Here is a 14,695-nt window from a genome sequence, read left to right as displayed (position 1 = left end):
AAAGACTGATTTAAGACATTTTAATACCAATTAAGGCCTTAGTTTTATTTTGAAGAATTCAATGACTTTTAAGACTTTTTAAGGACATGCGGGAACCCTGTTATTGCTAATGGTTACCTGAGCAAGAGTTAGACTAAGATCAGAAAGAAAACCTGCTTTTATATCATATTTTGGAACATTTTCTATCAAAAATTAAAAGCAAATTCAACTTCTATTTGCTTTTGTCTTCAAAATATATATATTTAAGTGAATCCAATAAGTAAGTCTAAGTGCTGCATATGTGCAGATTTTTTTTGGTCAGACACTATTTTTGTCTCTCCTGCCTTTTAGGCGGGGCTAATTTAACCCAACTTAAATTGGGGGAAACCTCTTTCCACCAACACTTAGGTCCTGCCATAATAAGAGTCTGAACAAGTGAGCATTGGAGTCCATAAAAACCCATGAAAATGGAGTCGAACATGTAAACGGTCGAGGTTAGCAGAGGTGGAAATTGAAATAGAATCACAGACATAATACTGTTTTTTTTTAAATAGCATTTTAGACTTTGGGAAGAACTGGACAGCCCCAGTGCTGCTTATCTTCCATGATTATCTCTATGCTGAAATAATGGCTTTAATCACAGTTTTCTGATTAATTAATCCCAGTAATGACCAGCAAAAGATCATGTTGAAATAGGACATAGTGTAGATTTTAAGCTTAGTTCCTGATTTAGGAATTAAATATTGCACTTTTGTTTTCCAGTCAAAATCAATGTGTAAGTAAACGTTAAATAGTTAATAAATGTTAAATAATTAGTGTAATTTAACCTGACCCTACCATAACCCACAGCAGAGGTCCTCCTGGACATCAGGTGACATTTTTACTCTTGAATGCCACCATAATTAGCTTTTATTATTAGCAACATATACAATCCCACTGTGGGTTAATTCCTTTATTCAAGAGGTTTGCCTCTAGAGACATGGATACATGTAGAGTTAACAAGCTAAAGATCGCTTCTCATCCATCACGTTGATGCTAAAAACTGCCCTGTTCAAATGAAGGGGGGGGAACCGACGGATAGGTGACACATGCAGAGTGTGAGAGATTCAGAAACGGAGAGAATGTGAGGGCGAAAAAGGAGGACAGGGAGAAAACAGGCTGGTAATGAAGTAGCCAGCAGTAGTGGATGAGAGCTAAAGTGGTTTAACAGATCTGTCAGGCTGCTAGACTGTGGCTAATTATCCCCCCTCCTCTTTATCTGCATCTACTCCTCTGTCACTTCTTCTTTCTGTTGAATTTACTCTGCCGCATGTTATGTTCTCTTCTTTATTTCCTGGCTCTCCTTTTCCAGCTTTCTCTTGTCTCTCTTTCTCCCCCGTCTGTTGCTTCTTTCCCTCCCCATCTGTCTCCTCCCCGTGCCCAGCCCCTCTCCCTCCTTTTTTCTGAATCGTCTATTTCTGGATGAGATTGGGTGTCTGGGGCTTAGTGTTTGATTTGCAAGTCAATAGTGATTTCTGTCAGGGAGTTTAAGTTGAGGGAAGTTTTAATGTGGCCTGTATTATTTCACACAGGAAATTATGAATTTGCATTAGAATCCTCTGTGGACTTTCTTTTTTTTTCTTCCCCCCATCTTGCTAACACACTGTAGCTGTGAGTTAAGACTAAGATACCCTCATCAGTAATAAGAAAACTTAAAATGAAGCTCTATGACATCCATTATTACACTATATAACAGGTTTTTCCTCAAATCAATTAGATTTTATCATTAAATTACTTTGAAACATCCAACTCTTTCTTTTAGGCATAGCAACATGGTGACATTAGAGCTGAAATGTGGGTTAAAGCTTGATTTAATCTTCCTGAATCACCAGGACTCTTATACGGCATGGAAACAAGCTCGTTATATTGACAGATCTCATTTGAAACATTTATTAGAAGCTCCTGATTTCTGCAGAAATTAAGAGCTGTGCTTAAAGCATGATCTTTAGGTAAAAGGTAGAGATAGAAATAAGAGAACTGAAGCTGATTTGGGTGTTTGGATAAGGAAACAGGTAAGGATCACACACTGAGATATTATTTTATTAGAAGAACAGGAAGAAAATGATGCTGTAGCCTGACTGGAAAAGAAGAATACATCCGTATAACCTTTATCTTTATTTCATCTTTGCACTAAACCTTCATGTCCATATCTCAGCTTATATGTATTTTAGCTTGTTTCTTTGAAATAATAGTAACAGTTTTAGTGATTCTGCAGAAATCACTTAATTTTTCACTAACATTACATTAAACTTTGCATAAATCATGCATTAAATTGTGGAAAGCGTTGGCCTCATGTTTTATGCATTTGTCCAGCTCAGCAGGCTGGATGTAGATATCTGACCTTTTTCTTACACAGACGATATGCAGAAGCACTGAAGACAGAAACATATGTATGATAAAAGCTCAACATGGTTGTTCTAAACAGGAAGGCTGTAATCTTACCCGTCTGTTTGGGCCTGGTGGTGCTGGTTGGGAGGCTTGGATTTGTTCACTTTGGCGTAGAGTCCTTCCACGTCATCAAAGGAGGCCTGGGTCTGAATCAGTCCTCCTCGCGGTATAGCCGGGGATGGGGTGCGGCTCAGGGAAAGTGGCGAGGGCGGCTGGCGGAAGTCGTTGATGCGGGCGTAGTTTGGGTCGCTGTCGTCGTCTTCCATGTCGGGAAGAGAGGCCCGGTCTGGGGTGGCGTAGCCAGAGCGGGTCTCGACGTAACGTGGGCCATAGCTGTCACAGAGGAGGAGACAGACGAGGTAAACGGGCAGCGCAGACAGGGACATGAATCCTTGAGTAGGAGTGAATAAAGCAGCAGGTTGGCTCAGAACTCATCAAGTAAAATGTCAATCAGAGACTTTTAAAGCTTAGAAACTGTCCTCTCTGTAAAGCTGATTGGAGCCAACGCTCATCCAGCCTGAGCGTTTCATACCCATCTCTGCTGTCAGGGACTCTGTCCAACTCCTCTTCGCTCAGAGCTTCCAGTCTGTTCTTCGATCCTTTCGCTGGATCTTTGCTCTTGTCGTCCTTCTTCTTACCGAACCTGCAGGAACCAAACAAAGCATTCAGGAAACTAACATTTCAAATAGCCAAGACTTTTCTAATGCACTCAATAGCCTTGGATGTTTCCTTCTTTTGTGCTTAATTATGTGCAACACAATTCCTTGTCTTACTGATACTTTTATGTAAAAATATACTGTATTAATTTGAACCTTTCCAATAGAAATGCCAGGAACAAATAAATGAATGGAAGGAGTTTTACTAAAAGAAAAGGAAGCACAGTTATGGCTTTTAAAACCTTTTAGCATGAAGTGAAAAATGCAACAGCAACTTTAGGAGGGTAAAGCTTTATTTTTTTTTGACTCCAGCCTGGAGGATGACCAAACAGAGAAATAAAGATCTGTTTGTTATTCTGCTGGTGGCAGGCTGTCACAGCAAAGCATGGGGATGAGCATCACAGCACACCTTTACAGGATGCAGAGAATGACAGCGGATGTAATAAACCTTATGTCCTGTATTTTTTTTTAATATAAAAATAAAGGAGGGGGACATTGATGCTGATGCTTTGCGAAAAACTCATCACTACATAAAATAGTTGCATTGGGTGCTGAAATGCAATAAAAGAATAGTGGCCTACTCATTATATCTAGGGAGGTTAAAATGAAGATATACTTCACACTTTTGGTAAATTAACTCAACCTTTTCAGCTAAGTATTTCATATTTCCATCCTGACTCCTCGTTTGCTCCTAAAAGAAACCCACATCTCCTTCCCTCCCAGCTCCCGCTGAGCCAATCTAATGTCTGTGTTTATCTCATTAACAGCGAGGCACTTTTGATTACGGCTACAGGGAGATACGTGGCCTGAATGCTAACCAGCGCGGCCTGGCCAAGCGGAAACCTGGACCGAGATGCCATGCTGGCCCTGCAGCATCCTGCAAACCAATTAGTCTCATCCTCAGATCATATACTTGCTTCACTTTTGCCACTGTGGGTCATTGTTGTCAAACAGAGGTCAGGTATGCACAGTATGGATGTGGTTTTAGCTTACAAAGAAAGCAAACCGAGGGTGTGAACTAGATTATATCGCCTTGATTCAGAGTTCAACAGTCTTAAAATCCAAACAAACATGATGCACCTCAGGATCAGATTAGGATGACACTACACCCACAATGAGCTGCAGGTTGTTAAAACATTGAGGAATAATAAACAGTTGTAAACCATTTCAAAGATGCGCTTTCTGATTATTTTCCACCATTCTGTCCTCTTGGGTTAAAACCTTCCATCAACATAGAATAATATTTATTTTTAACCTTTAAGCATCTTTTAAGCTAAAGTAATTTATTCTTTTTTGAATGTAGAAAATAATTCTCAAGGATCATTGTAAAGAGAAAGAAGGAAGTTTGTCGCAAACTTTTGTACTTTGTGCATCCAAACTGAAGAATAATGTCAAAATAAGGAAAATCTGTAATCATTTCTTTTTAAAAATGGATAAACAGTTAAATATGGTGATGTGAAACTAAACTGCAACTGTTGGGCATCAATAGCAAACCCCAAAGTAACAGCGAAACAGGGTGGTGGCAGTAGCAGGATCTGGGCTTAATTTTCTTTATTTGGGATAGTGTTTTTCTTTTTCCTTAATTCTTTATAAGTTTCCACCAACCTTTACCCCCCCAAAAAAAAACTTAACTAATCTTCTTAATTGCTTAAGGAAAATATGGATTTGATTTTCCTTTACTACCAGGTATACATCCAAATCACCCTGGGAAAAAATAAAAAGAAAAGAGGAAAAGCTAAGCTTTTGAATTGCCAAACCAGCATTTAAAACCCAAATATCTATTGGTTTTAGGAAGTTTAATGTATTAAAATTCCTTGTCATTCTTAGTTTTATTTCTCCCAGTGAATTACTAAAGTAAACCCTTGTAGTTTTAATATTAATGTTACAAACCTCCCTTCCTTAAGATCACTTGACACAGAAACAGTGTGGGCGCTGCAGCAGCATGTTTGTTTTTTTCTTTTTCCTACTTGGAACTATTTTGATTTAAGCACGCCCACATACTGCTGCAGCCGAGAGCGGACTACCAATTACCTTAGAGAAAGCATACGTATAGAAATCAGTGGAGTTAGAAACAATATATCAGCTCTATTCAAAGTCAATGCATCAATAGTGGGATAATTAAAGGACACATAAATACAGGATATGATTGACTAAATCCTCAGGTTTATCTAGCAGAGCTGCACACACACACAGCGCCTTCATCAGCATTCGGAGGGGGCAGAGGTCCACAGTTGGACCCGTCATTATATCTGCATTAATTAGGAAAGGCTCTTTTTTCTCACTGTATTGTCTAAGAGGAGATGGGGAGAGAAGAGGGAGGGGGCGACTCAGAGTGGGATTGGGACATCCAATTAGAGAAATACCTGCCATGAGAGGTGGATATCCCCCACTCTCCCATCGCCTTATCACTTATTCATCACCAAAGAGTCCCACGTCTTCACACTGAAGAGAGCAGAGTTTGTTGAAATGCTTTCGCCGTTCATATTTTCTTTTATTACCTTGACACAAATCATGGCGTGGCTTATTAAGTTTGGCTTTTCTCTGTCACTCAGAAACCTGACAGTTAATTTCCTGTAGGGCTGCAGGATAAAAAGGGCGGCAAAACAGAGACGGCGACGCCACTATGTATAAAAATGTGTCTGTAAAAACAGGAAGAGGTTATATAAACCTGATCATTTATAAGAACAAACTAAACGTATGTATCTTAAGGTAAGGAAAAAACAAACACTAAAGGCGGTAATGTAGATGAAATTGGGAACTCTGCAGGGAGCTGCACACAGCCGCAAAGAATAGGACATCTCATTAACTTAGCATCATCTACCTACACAATCACTCCATCAAACTCTCATTAGCTGGTCATAGGGGGGTTAGAGTGAGTCAGGCTGATCTGGTGTCCCATTTAATGTGCTCCCCATCGTCACAAGAGCTACTAGGAACTGTTATAAGTGCGTGGCTGTCATCATTAGACCAAGTCCCCCGCTGTCACCCGAGCATAAACTCAGCAGCCAAGCTAAGAGATGATGACGATCTGTTTAAGTGAGCTTAGCTACTGCTTTAAAAATGATCGGTTTAATTTAGGTACAATTTCAGAGTAGAAAAAATAAAAATTTGAAACTTTTTTCCCATGATTAGGACAGGACGGAAATGCTGGATTTGTGGAAAAGAACAACCTAAACCAAGTTTATGATAAAGCCACAACTTACAGCTCAAGAAGGGGGTTAACAACCAGACCCCTGGCAGTAAATAAACAAAGCTCAGACAAAAGCAGGATAGTTTTAACAGCGAAGTGAAGCACAACGTTACCTGAAGCCCCTCTCACACCCTGACGATTTAGCCCGCATATGCCAGATGTCCCAGAATCTACTAAATCGCTGGCACATGCTGAACTTTCTAGGTATTTTTTCAATTTTGGGCATATACATAGAGTATTCATAACAAGTCCAGAAATTATGTCCAACTTTTAACGCATGGCAGCGTAATGCCCATGAAATAATGCACAAGCCGGTGTCCTGAGGGTGGCAGCAATGCGCACGGAGGTGCCCGGCTTGCATAAAAAGATTTCTTTGATCACGATATTAACTTCTGTTTACTGGCTGCCAAAAAATAGATAAAAATACGAAAAAGAAAGAAAGAAGTTGTGCAGTTGCAGCAGATTCAGCGTCATGTCTGCTAGGAGGTTTGTTGGTCGTGGGCGTGGACATGGAGGATCCATTACACTCACCTTTCCGCTTTCCTCCTCTCAACCCCTTTTTATACCAAGGTGCTGCCAATACGCCATTAAACAGTAGCTGTATGTTAGAAACACGTTCAGCGGTCATCTGGAACATGTCAAATACGTTGAGAGGCCCTGGAGATAAGTTCGTGATAAGTTATGCACAAGTAATTCATAGGTTTTGGATAAGCTAGACGCCCCGACTTATGAGTAATTTACACTTAACCTACATCAACAATCGGATAATTTATGCCTGCCTGATCAGCAGACCTTTGGGCAAAGACAACCCCAGTAATAGTTTTCTGCACCTACTCGGTAAAGTTATTTCAATGCAGCAACCCGAGAAATCCACATTAAAGACCCTTATTTTACCAGACTAAGAAGTGACTAAATCATGCTAGCTGTGAATAAAGCCAAGTCTGATGCCTTTTATAGTTACAGTAGTAGGTACCTAAATAAAGCAGATAAAATACAATGTGAAAAAGTGAAGCATGTTTTTACCAAATGACTATGCATCAGTATTTAAAGCCCAAGCTGTAATTAATATGTCCATAATTAATTAAGCAACCCATGATTTTTCCAAGCTATATATTAGCAAACAATGTATAGAACAGTTTATGCAGACAAACCAACTGCTGGTGGTAACTAATGTTCAACTGCTCAGGAGGTTGGTAGCTTTGTCCCTGTTTTACGTTTTCCAATATGTCTTTTTAGTTTTGTGTTCTATGCTCTAAATACTTAAAGCAATGAGTTTCCCACAGACAACATTTCCTATGACAGCTCTGCCTTCCTAATGCAAAAACCTTGGCAATGTTGTCAGAGTGCACTCCTGAACAGGAAAGCATGTTGAGACACTGGGACAAATAATGATTGCTGCAACTTGTCTTCTATTTTATAACTACCGTGACCAGATTTTAGATTCACTACAACCAATTTTTTATCATCACTAACAACTAGGGATGTCCCGATCAGCATTTTAGGCCTCCGATCCTTATCCGATTTTTTAACCTCAAATCCGATCCGATTTTAAGTCCTGAAGCGATATTTTCTCTTTAGTAGTGAAATAGATAAAACTCAAATATATTTTGAGCAAGTAACTCAACTTTTTATTAGAGTAATATCTGATCAAAAAGCATTACTACTATTATTCTACATCCCATGAAATCAAAATCTTACCCGAGATTAAAGGTCAGCTTCAATTTTATATTTTAGACAAAAGTAAAAAAAAAAATACTGACTTGGTACAGCATTATCAAATAGAAAGTGCAATCCAAGATCCACTTTTAGCTTATAACTGATTAATATAGGCTGCCATAAAGTCAATAAAAATAAAGTGCACTAACCACTGAGCAAATTTAAAATGCCCTTGCTCATCTTAAATGTGGTGTAAACAGATTGACAAATAGTCACAATTCAGTAAATGAATTTGACACCTCACAATCCAACTTAAAAAGTAAGTAAACAGAATTCAATCAAATAAATTCAAAACTTTAGGACTACAACTTAAAAGTAGCATAATCACTGAAACATGATCAAAATCAACAAGACCATTCTTCATTAATGAACAAACACATACGTAGCCCTAAAACCAACTAAACAACCAAACCTGAATACTTAGTTATAATAACCACAATGCTCTTTCAAGTTATGCCTCACTCACATATCTTAATTCAGTCAAGTTGTCAAGAGCAATAAATTCGACCAACCTTTATGTGATCTTCCTTGCTCTATTATTTTCGTTGGAGTATTTGTCTCTCCTCATAACGTCCAGCGTTTGTTGCTTTGCTTTAGTAACCTTTCATTCTGCAGCTTTACAAAACGCTTCATACACATCATCATGTTTTATCCTCAAATGATGAATCAAGTTCATGGTGTTAAATGTAGCTTTGCTGCTACCTCCTCTTGAAATTGCCATGTTGCAGACATTGCAAATAACTTTAGGACGGTCCTCACTCGCGACAGTAAAATACTTCCACACTTCTGACATGCTTGCTTGGAAACCGTCGCGGAGGTTTATATTGCGCAACTACCGTCAACCGTAACTAGCGGGTACTTTACGGCAGTTGCTGTAAAGTACAAGTCGGCGCGACTAGTCAGGTAATGTAGCCGATCTCCGAACATGGGAAAATAGGAAAAGATCGGGCTGATCCGATCTCGAGATTGGGACATCCCTACTAACAACCCTCCAAAGCGAGACTCCAAAATATGAAGTATCCTGGTGGAGTTAAGCTGGAGTGACCATCCGGATCTTGATCATAAGGAAGCACATCAGCTTCCTTCATAGGTTGCTGGTCTGTTTAGTTTCCAAACAAATGCTCTCAGTAGATAATCTAACCTTCTTATATTAATCTTAATTTAATGAACTGGAGATTTCAAATTCAAACCCTCTAGGGAGAATACAGATTAAGAATACAGGTTTCATTTCTACAGGAGTTCCAAACATAACATCAGTCAAGCAAATTTATTAGAGTTCTCCAGATCATTCATCATCCTTTTCATCCCTTCACACCTTTTCACATATTCCTAAATCATGAGCAAGTGCAGTGAATGAATAGAACTGTGAGAAACAAGCCAAATATAATTGAAAGTTGTAACACTGATATAAGCCTGGGAAACCTTTATTACCTTCAAATGGAAAAAAATAATCATGCTTCCCTGTACAAAGGAGGTGCTGATATTTAGTAAGTATTTCTTTTTTTAGTCCACCTTCCTTTTGCGCCGACTTGCACTACCAAATCAAAACCTTAATTTGAGCAAAATCAAGCTGTTGCTCTGGTAACTCGGGGCAAAGCCAAGCACTGGTAGGAGTCTAGATAATAACTACAGCTACTGCCATTCTCGTTTATGTGGGAGAGGAGGGAAAGAAGTGGCATGCGTACAGTTAACTGTGCTCTAATGAGGCTCTGTGTGGATCTGAGATCACAGCTAGCCAAGTGCTGTGGTGTCACCAAGCTGACCTGTGCAATTAGCCCTCTGGGAAGAAGGGGAAGGAGCCAGAGGAGCCTAAATCTGATAGTCTGAGCCCAATACCAACCTAAAGCTAAATTGCTCATCTGTGCAGACTAAACAGCATCACAAATAAATTGTAAATCCTCATCCTACTTATATTTTTAATATTCTTTTTCACTGTAACTGTGATGCGACTAAAGGCGGCTGGTGCAGTGTTAATACGTTCTCCTAGCAGGTGCAACAGGGAGTCAGTGGCTGACTGGTTATCACCAGACATTATGGGGGATGTGAGAACACTGTCTGCTGCTGAGGAAAGTGTCTTTGTGTGAAAGAAAGCATATTTTTAGGAGTAGGGAAAAGAGAAGTTTAACTAGCATGCAGGAGCACCTTCAACTTTGCTTGTTATGGAAAACTGGAAATAAGGCACATGGAAAGAGCTCTATGTGTTAAGATCTCAGATTATCACAAAAGGTTTAAATGTTTTTCTTTTGATCATTTTTTCCAGTAGTTTTTTCTTTAAGGGCTAAATTATATTTATGGCCCTAATTTAGCTCCATAATCATCAGTTACATTCTCCAGCTAATGATGGCTCTAAAAGGACATGAAAGGGTTGCATTAGTCTGTTACACCTCTTTAATATTAGGAGGATGCAGCAGGTAGTTTGGAGCAAAAAGAAACCAGGCCTATAAGCCTTTAAGAGTCAAAAAAACAAAGAGAAAAAAATGAAAGACTGAAAAGAAAGGGAATTAAATGAGCACATCATAAAGCAGGGATACCTTGCTATATTTTCACATTTTAGACAATGAATGCAACAGACTCCAAAAAAGAAAACAGGCTATAAAGAAAGAAAGATGAGTGGAGAGACGGATTGGTGAGGCAAAGCTCCTGTGAAAGTGCGCCTCAGCTGGGGAGGAGTAAGGAGCTTAGGAATATATGGACTGAATGCGGCTACGTTCAGTAGCACAGGGAGAACAGTTAATCAGCCAAGCAGAAATGTTATCACAGTAATTAGATTGCTCTGCGTGTATTTGGAGAAGAGCGCACTTATCTCTGTGGAGCTTCCTGTAAAGAAAAGAAGACGGTGAGAATAGGGGGAAAAGAAGCAAAAGAAAAAAGGAGAGCCAGACATAAAGAGCAGACTAACACCACAGAGGGCTGTGATGTAATGCAGCGCCTTCTCCTCTTCTGGCAACAAGCCGCTCGGAAACTATTTCAGGCTCCAAATAGACAGAACAACATTCCCTATTTAATATTGGTGAGATTTCCTTGTTGAAGTGGGGATCGGGCTACATGAGCAATGTCGCCCCCTCCAACAACAAGGTCACCAAAAGGCCTCTGAAAGGTGGGTTTGACTGACAACAACACAAGCAAGTCTGCACCGCTTCGAGAGACGCACCATCTTTGCTTGAAAATGCACAACTGCCAGCAGGCCTGCAGGTTTTCCCCAGCAGGCATAATTAAATCTATTCATCTGAATTTCTCTCAATATGCAGCACACTAGATACTGGCAACTGGAACCAAATCAGCTTCCTTTAATAGCAGATACGAGGATTGCTGAGGAGGGGAGAAGAAAAAAAAAAAAAAAAATTGCAGCTGGATCCATTGATGCTAATCGTAGATTAAAAAGCTTCACTTACACCGTATTAATAATGTAGGGATCTAAGAGGGCAGATGGGGGTGGAGCTCATATCTGCACCTTAACATCCAAAAAATACACAGAAATGAGACCCAACACTTACAAATATATTTGCTTTCTTGCGAGCATTGACCCTTGCTAAAGAAGCAGTGGCGTAGCTAAAATCCCGATTGTAGAAAGGGGAAGAGAATCATTTTAATATCATCTTTAGATTAGTCTAATTTAACGCCTAGAGGAGAGAAGATTGAGGCAGACAGGTATGAACGCACAGCAAGTTGTTCCCAGGGGAACTGCAGGCGGATACGGAGCGCTTGTCTTAATCAACGGCTGGCCAGTCCCTGGAGTAGAGGTACTTCAGTCAGACAATAGGTAGTGATAAAAGGATGAGGTGGGAGAGAGGAGAGAGAGATATGATTCTTACACATTTCTCAAGTTAAAGGTTCTTACATTTCTATCATCAAGACTTCTTTGTTTATATATTGAAATTTGTCTGGATAACACACTATTTAACATATTTTGATTTTTTTTCCTGTTGGATATGATTGTCAGTGGTCCAGCTACAGAAACTATGAATAGATGGAAGGAACACATGCCTATACAAAGGGCTAACCTGCCTTGACTTGCATGTAAACTTAAAGTGAAATTTACCAAATAAGAACATAGTCCCACCCCCAAATAAATAAAAAAAAACGCCATCAAAGTGGTTGGTGTGAAGAGACCTGGAGGGCAAGGTGAAATGTGGGGACTAGCAGGAGAAAGTGGCAGCTAGCTTAGCCACACCGAAGCAAGCTGTGTGCAGAGGGACGAAGGCATTTAGGCCACATGGATTTTTTTCAGGTGGACGTATTTCATCACAGATGATTGAGAGGCTTTGTAGGGCCCAGCATGCTGGAGCCTTCCAAGTTTGAGCAACTTGCATCAAAGCACTGACTTAGCAATGCCTGAAACAGGTGCTGTTGAGGTGATGGAGGACAGGATGACTCTAAGGAGTCCTGTGTCTGAGTGAAATCTAGATTAGTGAGTTATATATATATATATAAAAAAAGCCTGTACCACCACATGTACCACATACATATTATGCATTTCTTTTTTAATGATTTTCTTTTTTTGTAGTACTTTGAGGTCTTTTTGATTAAAAGTGCAGTATAAATCAAATGTATTATTATTATTCCATTTGGAAAAATATTCAACAGCAATAGCCGGCCTAAGAGCACCACATTAAGACAAATGTTGCTGAACAAAACAAGCCCATTCTTAATCCACACTATTCAAATCTAGATGAGAGCATGGAATAATCCAACATCTCTTGATATACTAAAGAATTCAGAGGTCCTTTCACTGGAACCAAAAGGCAGAGCCAATCAAAACAAGGCCTTAATGTAACCAAACTTTACAGTTTGCTTAATACAGTGGGACAAGTACCGTTCTCCTGGCAACCATCAAACAGAGACGTTTTGCAGCAATGCTGCAGAAAGTTGTAGATAATGCGCCTCATCGCTAGCTGCCCCCGCTCCATCAGTATGACCTACTACTATGGTTCCAGTTTGTCTTAACTTTAATGACAGTTATGGTGCAATGGTTTAGGAGAGAGGACATTTCACATCTGGACTTTTTAAAATGGTGAGATCCAATCACTATTGAGCACAACATTGTGATGAAACCCTCTGCATGCCTAAATGCTTTATTTTACTACACATAGAGCCATGGGAGTGATTGGAACACCTGATTTCATTTATTTGGACTGGTAAGAAAATCCTTCTATAATGTCTAAGAAAAGGTTGCTGTTAATAAAAGGAAAACACTTGAAACAGTAGGTTTCGATCATTGGAGTATTTGTCTATCCTCATAAACAAAACACTTGAAACTAGTCTGGTTTAATGCATGTTCCCATTTAATGGTTTGCATTTGGATAACCGGCATATCTTAGCAACAACACATTAAAACCTGTACCCCTAAAGCAATTTGTTTTTCCACTTCTATCCTCACTTCTATCAAGGGAGCTGTTAATATTTAACAAGGCCACTGGGTTATATGCAGCATACTCTACCTTTAGCTGTAGAAGATAGTGTGTAAGGGCTGTAAATATAGTTAGAAGAAACTAGCTGTGACCTTTCTCTTGCTTTGCTACACATTAACGCTGCTAGCACCTGTGGTGCTTCTTCCATGGTTCAGTCCAACCTGTCACTTTTAAAGGGTTTTGAACTAGTGAGGCAGAGATCTCTTCAGATACATTAATAACGGTTTGAGTTAATATCCTACCTAAACAGCTTGATTAGAATAAAACTGAAAATGTTGTTTCACTTGATCGTATTATTCTTATTATCCAAATTGCTTCTTTTACTATTAGCTGTCACATTTTTGTGTGACAGTTTTAGGTCACATAAAAGCATGAATTTTCGGTTGTGCTGCCCCTCAGACTGTGCTGCCCTGGGTGGAGAGTCATAGTCCTTTTTTAATTTTTTGGAATGCCCCAAATTAGAAACATGTTTGTAGTTAACAATTACATTTTTAAAGAGTTTTAAAGGTTTAACCTTTAGGGTGTGTTTAGGGTCCAGATGGGTGTGATGGACAGACAAAGGAGAGGTTAGCCTCCTGGGATTTCCAGACAGATCTTTGGACAAGACTCACTTAACCTCCTCTGTCTGGACAGCAGAGGTCACGCTGTGTGTGGAGAAACGGATCAGGCTAGAAGAGAGAGAAGATAACTCCGCTGTAGCATGTGTCTGTCATTAGTAGACATTAGATGAGATAGGAGGCCCATCCATCACGCATGGCTGGAATACGACTGGACACGACAGAACCAATACCAGAGGTGTAATCACTTCCTGGCGCCTCCTCTTGCTATGAGTGAACATGTCTTGATGGGTAGGTAGGTAGGGGGCACATTCTAATTGGCTGTGACCGTTTCCTGTGGCCGCATGAATTCCCCTTATTGGCTGGTGAGGGATGTGCAGCTGGCCGAGACGTCCGCCTGTTACCGATGTGTCTGTGCTTCAAACGGTCCGTCCCTCAGGGTCGGCTCAAATGTCATGACTCCTCGATGAGGAAGTGATGGATCGTAAAACTGATCGCCGCAAATGGAAGGTTCTTCGACTCACTGTCTCGTTTGATCATTACAGTACGGGCAATAACTCACAGGAAAAACGAGGGGGTCGTGTTTCTCCGTTATTTGCATTTTCCAAACACTGTCAGCAAGGCCGAGCTTTTGAAGGAGAACCTGTAGCTTCAAAACTTCCAGATATCAAGGAGAAAGAAAAGAAAAAAAGCCTCCAGTGCTGTAAAATGGCAATCATCCTGGAGTTAAAGGTTTATACAATGTTAAAAGACAAAAAAAAA

General features: G+C 39.8%; 1 protein-coding gene across 3 annotated transcripts in view; it reads right to left on the bottom strand.

Annotated features, from left to right (window-relative positions):
- The window catches only part of LOC107093738 (partitioning defective 3 homolog B-like), a 172,336-nt gene that overhangs the window by 42,611 nt on the left and 115,030 nt on the right, over positions 1 to 14,695 (bottom strand). For all 3 annotated transcript variants that reach the window (XM_015388979.1, XM_015388980.1, XM_015388981.1), the window contains 2 exons: positions 2,939 to 3,049; positions 2,461 to 2,739 (listed from right to left, as the gene is read on the bottom strand). In XM_015388979.1, coding sequence (XP_015244465.1) covers positions 2,461 to 2,739; positions 2,939 to 3,049 — 390 coding nt within the window. The remainder of the gene's footprint in view (positions 1 to 2,460; positions 2,740 to 2,938; positions 3,050 to 14,695) is intronic.

The sequence above is a fragment of the Cyprinodon variegatus genome, unplaced genomic scaffold (assembly GCF_000732505.1).
Source record: "Cyprinodon variegatus isolate N-32 unplaced genomic scaffold, C_variegatus-1.0 Scaffold443, whole genome shotgun sequence".
NCBI classification, from domain to species: Eukaryota; Metazoa; Chordata; class Actinopteri; order Cyprinodontiformes; family Cyprinodontidae; genus Cyprinodon; species Cyprinodon variegatus.
The sequence above is the reverse complement of the archived record's forward strand: the minus strand, read 5'-3'. Positions and strand labels throughout refer to the sequence as shown.